The sequence below is a fragment of the Sinocyclocheilus grahami genome, unplaced genomic scaffold (genome assembly GCF_001515645.1).
Source record: "Sinocyclocheilus grahami isolate Dianchi unplaced genomic scaffold, SAMN03320097.WGS_v1.1 scaffold368.1, whole genome shotgun sequence".
Classification (NCBI taxonomy): Eukaryota; Metazoa; Chordata; class Actinopteri; order Cypriniformes; family Cyprinidae; genus Sinocyclocheilus; species Sinocyclocheilus grahami.
The window spans coordinates 188,895-204,501 of record NW_015505547.1 but is presented as its reverse complement, the minus strand read 5'-3'; the positions used below and the strand labels follow the sequence as shown (position 1 = coordinate 204,501).

Genomic DNA, 15,607 nt, shown 5'->3' with positions numbered 1-15,607 from the left:
AACCGTCTACATATTTTCAACATTTAGGATGAGTTTTAGAGTGGTTATTTATCTAACTCGACCTTGATGCCATAAAAACGTTGTTTTCACAAGAACCCCGTCCAAATATGTCGTGATTAAGACCCGTTTGGTAGTCCATGAGTGCTTTACAACGCTCACCGCTGCACAAAGAATCCCATTTTATAAACTTTTCCCGTTACGTCCCGCCTCCTGTCCCTGCGTCTCGTTTCTAATTGGTCTATTGCGCTACAACGCGTTCACCCTATTGGCTACGTAAGATGTCTGTTTGCGTTCCTTCACACATATGAACTTCGGTGAAGCCGATCTTCAACAACGGTGCTGCTCGATGAGCGACATTGGAAACTGATCAAACCTGGCATGGCACCCACAACGGTGAGAACGTTGTCTTTATAACAAATCGCTTAATACTTCTAAAGAAAGAAAGGTGACGAAAATGAGCACGAGAGCAGAGAAAGTATTTTTCCCTAGGATTATTGTATGAATAGTTTGAATACTTAATGCTAATTCGTTTTAAATAGCCAACAGTTCTGACAGCAGAGTTTGTTATATGGAAAAGAAAACTTCAAATAGTCGAGACATCGCTTTTTAAAGTAAACAGTCTTATTTTACTGCTTTATGCTTGTGAGGTCTGCATAAATGTAATTTTTTTCCAGATAGCCAGATGCTGTGTCTCGAAACGTAGTGTGCTGTCTACCTAAGGTAGCATTTGTGCTTCAATAGGCGTTCATCGCTTTTGGGCATCATTCATATTATGTTTATTATATATATGTATTAAACTCAAATGAGCCCAAAAACGCTGCACGCAGTCCAAATAGGCAGTACATTAGGTTTGGATGCATAACATCACAGAGAGTCAGCGAAAGAAAAGGAACTTTTGATCACATTATATATTGTATTATATACTTTTATAATATATTATAACTAAATTAGGTCTCAGAAAATGGTCTCGTGATTTTTTCGTTACATTTTCAAAATCCTACTTGGAAAAAAAAAATATATATATATATATGTTTTTGTTTTTTTTCTTTGAACCTGAAAAAAAAAATAGGATTTTGAAATATGTACAACAATAAAACAAAATCTATGGGAATATTATTTTTAACTGCTTAAATGTTTAAAAGAGTGAAATATATGACACTTTATGGAGTCTTTATACAGCTGATCACATCAACAGGCAGTTGACATTGGGCCATCTGTTTTGTAGCTCACAAGCAGCTTGAGGATTCAATTAATTACCCTCTGACATGTCCGGTGAGCTTGGACTCACACACTGACTGCTTCAGTCTAGCTCCAGGGAGACATGCTGGGTAATTTAAGAAGCATTCAGGCCGATGTTGAATAGTGGAGCACCCTTTCATTCAGAAAGGCATGGGCACCATTAAAAAGGAAATGCCAAATTAGTCAACCATGAAGAACACCATCGGCTAATCCTCAAGTGCACATGAAAGAAAGGTTTTGTAGATGTATAATGATCTCTAAGACTCTTTTTATCACCTTTCCTATAATGTTTCATTCTAAATCACAAGTTTTAGTAAAGAGACACACGCGTGCTAAAAAAAAGCAAGTGTATCTTTTGTATTTTTCACATGTGATCTATATAACTATTAGTTAGTTGAAAGCACTTACTGATGCATGATATCATTTTCTTTGGGTTTTATAAAAGGCAAAGTGAAGTTGTGAAATTAGCGCGTCTATAAAGTATGGCTTTGCTTAGGAGCACGCTTCAAATTAGCTCTGCTTGAACGGATAAACCACAAACCATGAAAGCTTTCTTGCATACTCACGGCCTCAGATCTAGTACGCCGTTCCCATCGGTGCACAATACATCAAAAGACATGTGACGGCTATTTACAAGCACAGATTGACTAAAGGTTGCACAACACAGATGAAAAGGAGAATTAAAGTACAGTAATGCGATTTATGGCAGCTTCAAGCTTCCAAATTTCAGCTGGAGCACAGTAGCTGGACGTCTTCCGTCTCTGGCATATTATGTAACACTCTCCTTCGTGACTTCATGATGTGGAAACTTTGGCTAACCACACAAATCTCGACATGAAGCACCATTACTGTAAAAGCAAAGTAGGGTCAGAAGGAAGAAATCTAGATTGAGTTTCATAAGATTATTTCAGTTGAAGCTTGCAGCGCAGGGTCAAAGCATTTATGGTGTGCGAAGCTATATGGGAAAGTGAAATTCGATACTTTCAAGGTTATCCATGCACAATTACTGAGTATTTAGAAGCGAGAGCTCAGGAAGGAATTTCAGTCTTCCAACAACACGTTTCTTTCTCTAGCTGTCTATCAGTAGAAAAGTCGTGGAATGCTGCTTTAGCTTTGATGTGTGACAGATGCTTTGACTCATAAGAGTAAAATGGAAAAAATGCCCTGCTTTTTTCTTTTCCTGTGAACTGCACAGAAAGAAACACAACATGGGAATGGGAGTTTTTCTGAGATCACAGCTGTGATCTATAGCCATTATGTTCTTGAACAAGCCTGTTAACCCTTTGATTGCTCCAGGAGGACTGGTTTAAAATAAATTGCTTTTGATGAAGAATAATGGCAGCAAACAAACCTCTCAAAGATAAAGAGACTGAAAATTGTGATTGGTTTAATTCAGTCTGTTGATTTTAGTGCACTTAGTTATGAAAGAATAAAACAAAAATGCATTTAATCATGGCCCGATTGGTATGTAATTTTTCAACTATCAAAGCAAGACTGTTTATGTTTCCGCCACTGAATAATAAAAAAAAAAAAAGTTTTTTTTATTCACAGAATTGCATGATATATATTCAGAAATATGAGAAATACACAATTCTGACTTTTTTTCTCACAAAAGTTTTTATCTTGCAATTCTGACTTCATTTCTTTTTTTTTCTCAGAATTGTGAGATATAAACTTGCAATTGCCAGTTATAAAATCCAATTCTGACAAAAATTCTCGCAATTCTGACATAACTCGCAGTTGCATGTTATAAAGTCAGAATTGCGAGCTATAAACTCGCAATTTTAAGAAAAAAAACTATGAGCTATAAACTATTAATATAAAATATATTATATACTTTATTTCTCAGAATTGCAAGTTTGTATCATGCAATTCTGAGACAAAAAAGTCAGAATTGTGAGATAAAAAGTTGCAATTGCCTATTTGATTTTTTATTCAGTGGTGGAAACGGGCTTTCATAGTTTGTTGATGCTAAGAACATGGCAAAAAATTTTTTTTTGCTATATACAATAAATATACAATATAAAAAGTGATTTGTAATGTAACCTAAAATGTACTTCTAAAATAATTACACTACAATTTAAAAATTTGGGGTCAGTAAGATTTTGTTTAAAGAAATGAACACTTTTTATTCAGCAAAGATGCATTAAATGCTGCTGCCAAAAACCTTAAAAAATTGTACTGACTCGAAACTTTTGAATGATACTGAGTGTGTGTGTGTGTGTGTGTGTGTGTGTGTGTGTGTGTGTGTCAAATATACCTGCAAGTGGTATTGATGTTTAATTGCATCGGTAACTGAAAATATTTGCATGCTGCATCCATACTGGAAACCTAAAACAAAATATATAGGCCTGTAGTTCATCTACTTACTGTGGGTTTGTATTGTTTATTTTAATATATAATGCACTGGATAAGCAGCACACTGTATAATCAAAACGAGCACATGGAGAATACAGCAGACTGCAGTCATTTGGTCTGCAGATGGAAAGGAAGGGAGAAGATTTGTGGACATGGAGATTGTTGCCTGACTGCATGTTTTCCAAACAATTTAGTATAGACTTTGTCCTAATGCAGTGTATCATTTGCTGAAAACACTCTGATTGCATTTATATTTCGTATTTAGTAGCCCACTCATTTGCTCCGTTTTGTTGTCTTTTCAGGAGTCAAAGCTTTATGTGGAGGCTCTGAGTAAGAGAGATGTGCTGCTGCTCTTCAGTGTTCTTGAGGGAGAGCTGGAGGCCAGAGACTTTGTCATACAGGCACTCAAGGTTAGTCCAGTCCCGTCAATGGACAAGAATGTTTTTTATAGTTTCTTTGTAAGCAGCAGTCTATAGCAGTACGGGCAAATCGTGCTACTCTTGGTTCTTAAAGGAACAGTTCACCAAAACAAAGGTTCTGTCTAGGGCTGTGCGATTAATCGAAATCGTCATAAAATCATGATTTGAGCGTGCGCAATTTCTAAATCGCTTTATAGCACGATTTTCCGCGCCCCCGACCTCCCGCAGTATGCTATCCGAACCAATCAGAATGCAGCGCGCCTAAATGGAGCACGAGAACAGAACAGACCGGGCGGGCATACAAACGTAACGCCAGGTTCACACACTTTGTCTGTGGTGCGTATTTTTTCCGCACCCATGTTAACGGATCAGAGCGTTCACACTGCACGCGATTGCGCTCCGGCAGTGTGCTCCAGGAGCTGTTGCATGCAAAAAAGCTGTTTAGATGTTCCGCTATGTACTGCGCTATTGCTGCATGTTTATCCGAGCAGCTGCAACCCAAGTCATACATTAATTTACACCATTAGGGAGGCAACTCACTCTGTGATTGGCGGCTCTTATGATCTTGTGGTGTGTATTTTTTGGTATTCCTTGGAGATTTCCCATCAGCCAAATATATAAACAAACCCAGATTGTCCTGAATAAATTTGACCTAGATAGTTGAGATTGATAAAGTCTGATTTACTGGTGAAGTTTTGCTTGCTAATGAGAAATTACATCAATATTAATAAGCCAATACTTCAATAATAGTATGCGTCAGTAATTGTGTATCGACAGTCAGTAGTTTGCTGTCAAACACATTTAACTCTTTGCACAGCAGACTAGATGCCCATGAGAGACATTATAGCTGTATCACTCAACGAAATCCAGATGTCTGTCTGGCTCAGAGCTCAATCGTGCACGCTAACATATTAAAAGCTAGTATATTAAACACTAAGAAACCACAGTGTACAGTTCATCTACGACAACGATGAACTTTTGTCAGTTTATTTAAGACATGTAAAGGCTATACATTTATAAAAAAAAAAACTTTAGCTTTCGTAAACCTTGTCCTTACACTAGAAAGGATGCCGTTGGTTTTAAATGATGCCGAATTCACATGTTTTTGGAATAGTTGCCAAGAACTTACACTAAATGCCAAAATTAGTGATATTTGATCATAACCGCTGTTAAAAGTTGTACTTCCTGTGTTTTGTATGTTCCCAGTTCATCAGGGTTTAATTAGAGTTGACTGGATTCTCATTTACTTTGCTTTTTCATCAAACTCTTTTCTGCTGAATTTTTATTTATTTATTTTTTCTGTGAGTCTCCTACTACATTCCAGCGCTGTTGCTGGGCCTCATCCCACACTTCTGGTGGACACCAGGCTTCCAAACCTCGCCTCAGATCCAGGAGGCTGAACTAAACTCAGGATGAACAATCAAATCTGCCTCACTTTTTTTTTTAAACACCTTAGAGTACTATGTAAATACATAGCAATCATTCAGCACCATTATAATGGTGCAGTTCACAAAAATCCTGTAAAGAACATGTTTAATTCTTATTTTAGTCTTCTAAATCATATTTCAGTCACAATAAGTATGCACATTTAATGCACTAATACATTTATTTGTTAAATTTATTTAAATTAAGTTGTTAAAATGATATATAAAATATTTTAAAAATTATAAAATAATATTTTATATATATATATATATATATATATACATACATACACACACACACACACATTTGTGCTTTGTGGTGAAATGTAGCCTGAAACAGTTTTTCAGTTTACTTTCAATTTATATATACCACCACAGTAGCTGCTGAGATACTGATTCGGCAATGTAGGAATGACTCAGAATCAGGCAGACTGTGAGCAAGACAACTTCCCTTTTTGAGCATATAATTTGCGTCCGTACAAACGCCAGTACTCTGGGCCCCTGATCAAGCCTTTGAATGTTGCAAAGCCACACACAAACATGTCAAACATTATTACACACATTTTCTTTTGTCTAGTGTGAGCTTTAAACTCTATTGTAGTGCCGTCTGTTCATCTGATCATGTTAGCATGGTAATAAAATTCAGCATATGTGCTCTCAGATCATGTTTTTTTGTGGTAAATCTCTATGGTAGGCTGAACAGATATTATCTGCTGCATTCCTGTTCTTGAAAGCATTGGACTGAGGCTATGTGAGCATCACAACCCGTAGATTTGGGGTATTAACCAACCATTCTTCTGAATCACTTTAAGGTGACTTCTTAACTAGATAGCATAAATTTAACCCAACTGCTTATTTCTTCTAAAACTCTCAGTGGTTTTTAGGGGCGATGTTCTGGCATGCTGGGATTACAATCTCTGTCACTCAATGCCTGCTTTGAATGAGGTCATTAAGGCATGACTTTTCTGCTTTGACTCTCTCACACAAATACACATTGCAAATTTTCCTTATGCATTTGGTCAAACGTAAAGGGGAAAATCAACAGGAGGGCAGAAGTCACATCACAACAGCTCCTAATTTCTGTATAACTTCATTAGTCATGCTAATCGAACATACAAACACTATTCATTATTTGCTTGTGCTGCTTTCTCTGAAAAAAGAGGGGAACTAAATGGTATTTTGCTCAAATAATCATTCCCATGCTTATTTCTGCCCCTTAGCAGCTGTTGACTTTTGCAGGAAAACTTGAAAACATTTCATGACTAACAAGTAAATAGACTTCGAGTTCCAGAAAGAATGCCTTCCAGGTGTTCAGCTCAAAGTTAAGCGAGTAAATGTATTATCAAAAATAGCTTTATATATATTTTACTATCAAATGAGTGGTTAGTATGATTTTGAGAGTGCAGGTAGCAGATACCAACAGTATCTCACTATTTTATCCCTGGTTTCTCTAATGTTCTCAGTGAAGATACTCTTTATGGCATCTTTATCTATCAGATAGACTAACACACACACACACACACACAGATTGTTTGAAGGCACCAGACTGGCTGACTTATCTTAAGTCATTAGTAAGGTTAATCTTCCCAAGGCCCCTATAATTGCTCAAGCTATTAGCCTAAACACACACACACACACACACACACAATTGAAAACATCATAAATATAGAATGGAAAGCAGACATCCTTTAACTTGATAAACAAAAGGTTTTACATACAGTACATACAGCAGTTGTTTATTTGGGCTATTTGGAGCTTAAATTACCAAGTAATTAGCTTGAATACAATACTTTTAAGTCCTTTTATTTTAGTTTACATTTTGTGCCATATGGAGAATGGAAGAATATTAATTAGTAAAAAAAAAAAAAACAGATATATTTATAACTAATCTATTTATTTGTCATTGGATACCTTAGTGACAACTATGAAATCCCACAAACCACAAATCAAATACAGGTTGCATGCAACAAATTACATTAATCTTTAAAGCTGCTGTGTGTCATTTTTACTGTGTTTTTAAAACCCCAAGCTTTCATTAAAGTATTGGTGGCAATGTCACCCACCATCATCCCCATTTTCTTGTTAAGCAAAGCACCTCCAGCAGGCCTCCTCTAGACAAAAACACAGCTTTTACCCTCTTTCTCACCCCTTCTGCTTCAGAGACTGTAAAACACTTATTCATTGTGTCACGTCTGCACGGCACGTTTATCTGCTCCAGCATCAGTGCCACAGAGGTTCACAAAGAGTCAAAGTGTACTGACTTACACTCATTTACCACGTTCATCATGGCTAGTGTGTGAGTTTCTGATAATTGTAAGCTCCTGGAGAAGCAGAATCTTAGATCTGTCTAAAATGGCAAGGTTTTATGTTGCTGAACTTGAGTAAACCATTAAACAGCAAATACTCTAATACACACTTAGCAGATGGACATGCATGTTCCGACCTGAATCCGTCATTCTAAAGAGCAGACGAGCCGAGTGATTTGACAATGCAGTGGAGAACCTGTGGTGTATCAGTCATTCTATCAGGCATCTCTGTGTTAGTTTAGCATCGAGCCATCTATTCTATCCACGTTTCTTTGACTTTTCATTTCAACATGTTATATGTACATGGTATATACTAGGGCTGCTGGATTTTGACACAAATTTCACGATTCAATTTGGATTCACAAGCTTTCGATTCGATTTCCGATTTGATGCGATATTGATCATTTTGGATATTTATCAGGTACAGTACATGCCAAATTTTCTCAAGGAAAAAAAGTCTCTCAACTAATGCTGTAAAATAAACATGAGAGTAAGTTGGTGCTACATTACTATTATATTGAAGGTTAAAATTAACTGATTTGTATACAAGCGCTTAAATTACACTTAATTACGTTTTTATGATAATAAAGTTAAGTAACAAAGTAAAAAACGTAACAAAGCACAATCATTTCGTAAAAATGAGAATCGATTTAAATGAGAGATCAATATTTTTTTACCCAGCACTTGTATATACTCCCTTCTTTGGGAGTTGTCTTGACAACATCAATGTGTATAGGGTAATAATGGAAAATACAGTTTTGTGGCTGGCAGATTATTTATGGTCAATAAATTTTCATCCTCTATTGACAGGTGTGGCAAAACCTTATTTTTGGACCCTTAGTATGTGTTTTGATGTATGTCCATCTGTGTGTCTTTACCCTCCTCCTGACATTCATTTTCATACCTCTATTCCCTGTAGACATCTAGTAATTTTTTCAGAAGCTCCCAGTCTTACAGCTTTCAGCTGGACTCATAAAATCGCATTCCAAACTACCCTGTATGAGGTGGAGTGTTTCATCACACCTTTCTCTTTACGTTTAAGCTTCAACCTCTTTTGTTGCAACCAAATACATTTGTTAGTTTAAGTAATCACCCACAACACTCAGAACTCACACTGCTCAGAACACCCTAGTAACTCCTTAGCAACCACCCAGAATACATTATGCAGCCATAACCTGGCAACCTGGGTAACCTTTTTTTTTTTTTTTTTTTGCTGTTGGTCTCAGATTGTCGACACTGTTTGAATGCTGTAATTTAAGACTCTCTTTAGCAATCAGCTACTCTCTCTTCACTGTTCAACAGTTCCGTTCGGTTCCTTATCCTTGTGGGTTTTTTTCTGGGTCAAATGAGCTCTTTTAGTTCAGAGAGTCATTTCAGGAGGTATTAAATTACTCCAGCTGGAACTTTTTTTGGTGTCCCGTTCGCTGCATTGACCCTACCTAAACTGTAGCGATTGTTTAATCTCTATATGCACCCCTTGTGTGACCATTTACTTGAAACAACAAACACCGGGAGCTGAACGCGCGCGCACACACACACACACACACACACACATACACACATATAAACACAGAGCCTAAGAGAATGGTTTATGTTGCTTTTGGCAGGGTCATGTACTCTGTATCATCTCATTTCCTGTTTAGAAAGCAAGTATGTACCGAGTGTGTCTGTGTGAAAGAGAAAAGTGGAGGCCGCTTTACAAGGCTTGCAGAGTTGTTTTAAATAGAAGCTACAAAAATGAGTCGCAAACTACCAAGACAACAGATCTTGGATAGCCGTTTCATATCAAAAGTAGTGCTGTCAATTGATTAAAAAATTAACTAATTAATCACACATTTTTTTCTTAAATTAATCGTGATTAATCCCAACTAACATTAATGTTTTAAATATACTTTTATATTGCAGTAATTTCACAATCAATCTTCAAATTAATGTAGAAATAACATAGAGACAGTATATTTTTAATATTTGTTTAATGACATCTTTTTTTATGACTGAAGGTCAATATCACTGATAACAATACTACCGATACTGTCGGAAATTGTTCTTTTTTTCCCTAATATTTAACCATTGACTATAGCCATTCAACATTACACTGACTTTTAAAAATTTTAAAAAGACTTTTAAAAAATTACTTCTCATTTAAGTGAACTTAAAACAATCTTCACATAAACCCATTATAATAAATGTCATATTTCCCTTTGCCCTTCAGCAAGTAGGAAATGTACAGAAATTGAATAAACTGTATCAAACACTAAATTCTAAATGAAATATAGATGAATCCTTAAAGCTACAAAAGTTACTGATTTCCTCTTTTTTTCTTTTTTCTACAGCAGCTGGGTTATTAGCTTATTTGGCTGCTATTCATTTAAGAGCTGCCGCTGCTGAATGTGACGCGGATCTGACACGCATGCTCGTATAATTTCACTCGCGCTTTAATATGAAATGATAAAGGCTACAGCGAGTGCCGTCATATTTGTGCGTGCAATTGACAACCACACGCTACAAGCACAGTATAACGGGAGACAGGACAGAAAAATTAGTTTTTACTGACATATAGCCTGACAACATCTCATCTGACCACAGTTCACTGTTGTTCAACTGAAGCTCCTCGTCACCTGTAGCTTTTTCACGCCCGTGCCTGGCGCTGAGCCGAAGTGTGCGTCTGAAAAGACGCAATTCTCGTCAAGAAAAAAGAGACGGAAACAGCAGTTGTGAGTGGGGTGGCCAACCCTAGCTCCGTCCCTGTGTTAACGCACTAATTTTGACAGCACTAATCAAAAGATTATGGAAAATTAGATTTTAAACACTAATTGTTTAAAGTGAAATGTGCAGAAATCCATCTAAAATAATCCAATAAATCCCTATCTGTCTCTTGTCTTGCTACAGGCCCAGCGTAGAGATTCCTACATGTGGGAGCGATATGGCAAATACAACCTGAGCGACCCATTCCTGGCCCTGCAGAGAGACAGTGAGGTCCTCCTGAGCTCCGGGCAGACCAGGGAGGACGGAGGAAGTTCCTCCCAGAGACGAGAGGGGGTCTGTGGGGCCACGGCTCGCTCGGATCCTTTGACGGTGCTGAAGCTGGTGGTCGGACACTGCAGAAGGATGCAGGAGAAGATGCTGAAACAGCTAGCAGCTGCTGAGAACAGACACAGGAGGGTGAGTTTATGCTGCATAACAGCTGAAAGCCACTGACATCGATACTGATGTGAGCATCATATCATTTAAATTGGATTTACCAGGTCAAGGAGAGATTGGATTGGTTTATAGACTAATCTTTATCTCATTCTGTCACCCCTCTGTGGTGGTTTCAGGTCATTGCTGATCTGGAGGAGGAGAAGAGGAAGCATGCTGAGGATACTGCAGAAGGAGATGATGTCACTTACATTCTGGAGAAGGAGAGAGAGCGCCTCCTGCAGCAGGTACAAAGAACTGAAAATATTAATAGTGATCTTAATTTGAGGTACTACAGTACATGGCAACGGGCTACAATTTTTATTGTCTTAATCAAAATGAGTCTTTGCTCTGTTATTTTAACAAAGCAAAGACTCATTTTGATTAAGATAAAAATTGTAGCCTGTTCCCGATTTTTTTTTTAATTTTACTAAATTTTGCAACTATGCAGGTATCATCCTAAATATGCACATTTTTGCATACAACAAAAGTGATACACAGTTGATCCCACAGAAGATTTCACTGATTAAAAGAGCTTATTGTTAAAGTGTGTTTTATTTGACATTTAAATATTTAATAAAACATGCTCTTTAACGTAAACATAACATTAACATAAAATATCAAGGAAAAATATAAAACATTTTCTAAAATCCTTCTGACAACTAGCAGCAATATAATTTAGGAAGAAGTATGTAAAATTAGCAGTCTCAACCTGCATAAAAGTGAAAAGTGACACTTTTGTGCAGAATTTTCACTTTATGAGCTTTGACAGATGCTAATATGAAAGGTTTATAACTGTTAAATATATTTAAACCAAAACAGGTCATTTACATTGTAATACTATTACACATTGTTACTATTTTACTTTATTGTTGAACAAATAAATGCATCCTTGGTGAGCATAAAAGACTTAAAAACAACTCTATCATTGTATTTCCTACTAATGTGTGTATGTTTTATACATGTGTTTAGTTGGAGTTTGAGAAGGCAAAAACGTCCCGAATGGAGAGGGAGAACAAACGACTGCACGATCAGTTAGAAGACCAGCGATTCCAGCATAAACAGCTCATGACAGCGCTGAATCGGGAATGCAAACGCTCCGGCACGCGTGCACACGAGGAGTCCCAGCGTGCCAGCGAACTCAGCCATCGCCTCGATCGTGAACGAGTGGCCAATCAGGCTCTGAGAGTGGACATCGAGGAGGAAAAGAAGCGGGCTATGCAAATGGAGGCGAGGCGAGAGGAGCTGCTGGCCGAGTTTGACACTGAAAGGGAGCAGCTTGGGCTGAGATTACGAAAGGAGGAAGCACGGTGTAGAGCACTACAGGAAGAACTAGAGAAACTGAGGAGCGAGATGAACAATGCAGAGGAGAAATCAAACAAGACCCAAATGAATGGACACCATGTTCCAGTGGAGGAAGATGGGAATGTTGAGAAGCAAGGCATGTTAACCAATGGGAGCTCTCAGACCAATCCACAAGCTCACAGCCCTACAAACAGCAATCAATCACCTGACATGCCCAGTATACAAGCGGCGTACCAGGCTGGCATCAACCAGCGCTTCCATGCAGCCCGTCACAAGTTCCAAGGCACCTTTGATCAAGATTCTCAGACCGTCTCTTCCCCTCCAAATTCTCCATGTGACCTCTCACCCTGTGCAGCCCATGTGGTTTCACTAGACAGCATTTCTTCTAAACAAGCAGCCCGCAGTACAGTCACACAAGCCCTGAATTGGCTCAGCACTCCGCAAAGTCCCAGCAAACCAACTTCCCCCAACAGTTCCCCTTTCGGCACAGATTACCGCACATTGGCCCACTCTGGGATGCTGTCTCCCACTATCAGGTCTCCAACTTTTCCCAGAGTCGACAGGGGGAACCCACCTCCCATCCCACCCAAGAAACCAGGCCTCGCTGACACACCGCCTTCACCGGCCACACTCCGAGCTGCTCGCTTGGCTCAAACGGCGGCCAGTTGCGGACACAGCAGCAACTCAGAGAACAGCAAAGAACCAGACCTGGTGTTGTCGTCTAGCGGCTAGCCAGCACAAATAATGAACTTGATCGTGTCAAACACTGTTGATTTTTTTGTGAGTGACATTTCAGTTTTTAAAATCATTTTAGAAGATTTGAAAGTAATTTTGCAATGTTACCATATCTCAGTCAGATGCATGTTGATTGTGTGCATGAATACATTATGCATTCTGTATTTTACCATGAGCAAAACTCATTTTTCACGTTTATCACTGACAATAACCAGCTTCTATAAATAGTTTTATATATTGTTATTCAGACAAATATTTATATAAAAACTGCCGTTCAAAAGTTTGGGGTCTGTACCGTTTTTTTTTTTTTTTTTAATAAATGAATACTTTCAAATAGATTTCAGTTATTTTAAATTGTAAAAATATTTTACAATATTGCTGTTTTACTGTATTGTTGATCATAAAATAAATGCAGTCGTGGTGAGCATAAAAGACTTCTTTCAAAAACATTCAATAAATCTTACCAACCCCAAAATTTTGAACAATAATGCACATGATTGTGTATCTGAACATTTTACCCTGTCATCTAGTTTTTACACTGAATTATATATTTAACAGATTGCATGTGCAAACAATCCTTTGCTTTCTCACATAGCAGTTTGTTTTGTATATCTAAAGGTATTGGATATTTAGCCTAATATTTACATCTCGCTCAGAATCATGTTACAAATGTTTGTATCACATTATAATGTTCTGTTTTGTTTATCTTTTACATTTTTATTATATTTGTGATCTGATATGAATGTTATTTTTATAACCAGTATAATTTTAAAATTTTTTGTTACAATTTTTTTGTTAGACATGGGCTGGAGCAAAAGATTTTAGATTTGAATATTTGTACTGCCTAAATCCAGCCAGCAGAGGGCACAGTATCACCCATCCTCAGTCATTCATAGGCTATATTAGGAAAGGAATACTAGTACACTAGCTTACTGCACAGTATACTCTATATACTGCCTTCTGTATTTTAAAAATAGTATGTGAAATAAAGTTATTTTGAGATTTAATCCATTTTTGAGTCAATTCTTATTGTTTCTGGACTTGGGAACATTTCAGTTGTATTGCTGTCTATGCTGGGTCAGACAGTTCTCAGATTCCATCAAAAGTATCTTCATTTGTGTTCCGAAGATGAACGAAGGTCTTACGGGTTTGAAACGACATGAGGGTGAGTAATTAATGACAGAATTTTTGGGTGAACTAACCCTTTAAAGCATCTGCTTGTCTCAAACTCGGGGGCAAAACGTGTGAAAAATGTGTGTGCATCACAAGCATCCATGTGAGACTAACAGGAGCGGGGATCACAGTTTAACCAGCCAGGAGCCTCTCCCTAAATCCTAAATCCCCTCTTTATGTGTGTGTATATGTGTGTGAGTGTGTGTGGCCTGGGAAACAGAGAGGCAAACACGCATGAAGTATGTGCCACTCTGCCCCCCGGTCACAATGGTCTTACCAGGTTCCAATCAAGCGCAAACTCACAGCTTATACAGTCTAGAGCTAGACTTAACTTGAAAAATCCCATTTGAATCTATTAAAAAAATTATAATATAAATTAAATATAACATTAAAATTAAAAAAAAAAAATTTAATTATTATTTTTTTAAATTATAAAATAGAAAAGGCCTGTCATTATTTACATGTACTGAAAAATCACAGCAAAGTCTGATACAACAAGTGTGAATAAATAATTAGGGCTATCAGTTTAATGCATTAACTTAATTAATTAGTTATGAAAACATAACGCGATTAAAATATGTTAACGCAGTTAATGCACTGGCCCCGCACCCAGACCTGTACGTCATCTTACAGTCCATACATTTTGAAACATACATTATGTTCCTAAAATTCAAGATATTGGGGCAAAAAATGCCCCTATATGAGTTTTTGTCACAATTTATATCATATGATAAGCAATACCACATATTGCAGCGAGAGCAATATTAGTATATTGATATTGCTATAATATAATAAATATAATATATTTATTAACTTTTTCATATAATTATATATTCATCCACTTTAATCCATTTTATTACTTATATATAATAATTATGTATTTTAATTTTTTGTGAAATACTAATTTAATGTCCCCTAAAATATCAGTGCTGCTATTTCTGCTGACTACACTGGTTTATCTGTAGATGTCCTGTGTGTCAGTGGATGGTCACCCCCTCTGGTGGATGCTGCTAATTAACATTCCTGTTTGGGACAGTAGGTCGAGGTTGCGAGGCCGACAGGGACGCATGCCTGGCCTGGTGAAATCTGTCTCCCACACACTGCTATAATCACCAGCTCCTCTAGATCAGGGGAGGGGAGGGCACTGACCTCTCAGTACAGAAAGGACACGTCACTAATTATTGGTGCACATCCTGAGTCCCAATGGGTTAAGTATTCTAGTCACACACTGTTTAGAGACAACAAAAGGTGATGCTCTCCACTGTATGAGCCCCAGTGGTGGTTAGATTTGGCATTTAATCGTGTTTAGTAGCGGTTGCTAAGGCAAGCATCACTATTACTATAGGTCACACTTAATGATAGTGTTAGTGATTTGAACAAACTTGTAAACCTATGTATTTGAAATATTATGGCTATTATGGCACAGAATATATATATATATATATATAGAGAGAGAGAGAGAGAGAGAGAG

General features: G+C 37.4%; 1 protein-coding gene across 2 annotated transcripts; it reads left to right on the top strand.

Annotated features, from left to right (window-relative positions):
- Positions 1-324: 324 nt before the first annotated feature.
- Positions 325-13,176, top strand: LOC107549314 (CTTNBP2 N-terminal-like protein). 2 transcript variants are annotated; one of them, XM_016230357.1, is made up of 5 exons: positions 325-393; positions 3,900-4,007; positions 10,636-10,908; positions 11,064-11,171; positions 11,896-13,176. In XM_016230357.1, the coding sequence occupies exons 1-5, from the start codon at positions 379-381 to the stop codon at positions 12,958-12,960; spliced, it is 1,569 nt and encodes a 522-aa protein (XP_016085843.1). In that variant the 5' UTR covers positions 325-378; the 3' UTR covers positions 12,961-13,176. The 2 variants fall into 2 exon arrangements, with proteins under 2 accessions (XP_016085843.1, XP_016085844.1); XM_016230358.1 differs by lacking the exon at positions 3,900-4,007 and having other exon boundaries at positions 328-393.
- The last annotated feature ends 2,431 nt before the right edge of the window (positions 13,177-15,607 follow it).

Excerpts from the sequence above, each read along its gene's own strand:
- LOC107549314 (XM_016230357.1), top strand. Across the intron at positions 4,008-10,635 it reads TTGTCATACAGGCACTCAAG|GCCCAGCGTAGAGATTCCTA; the intron begins GTTAGTCCAGTC and ends GTCTTGCTACAG. Across the intron at positions 11,172-11,895 it reads GAGAGCGCCTCCTGCAGCAG|TTGGAGTTTGAGAAGGCAAA; the intron begins GTACAAAGAACT and ends ACATGTGTTTAG.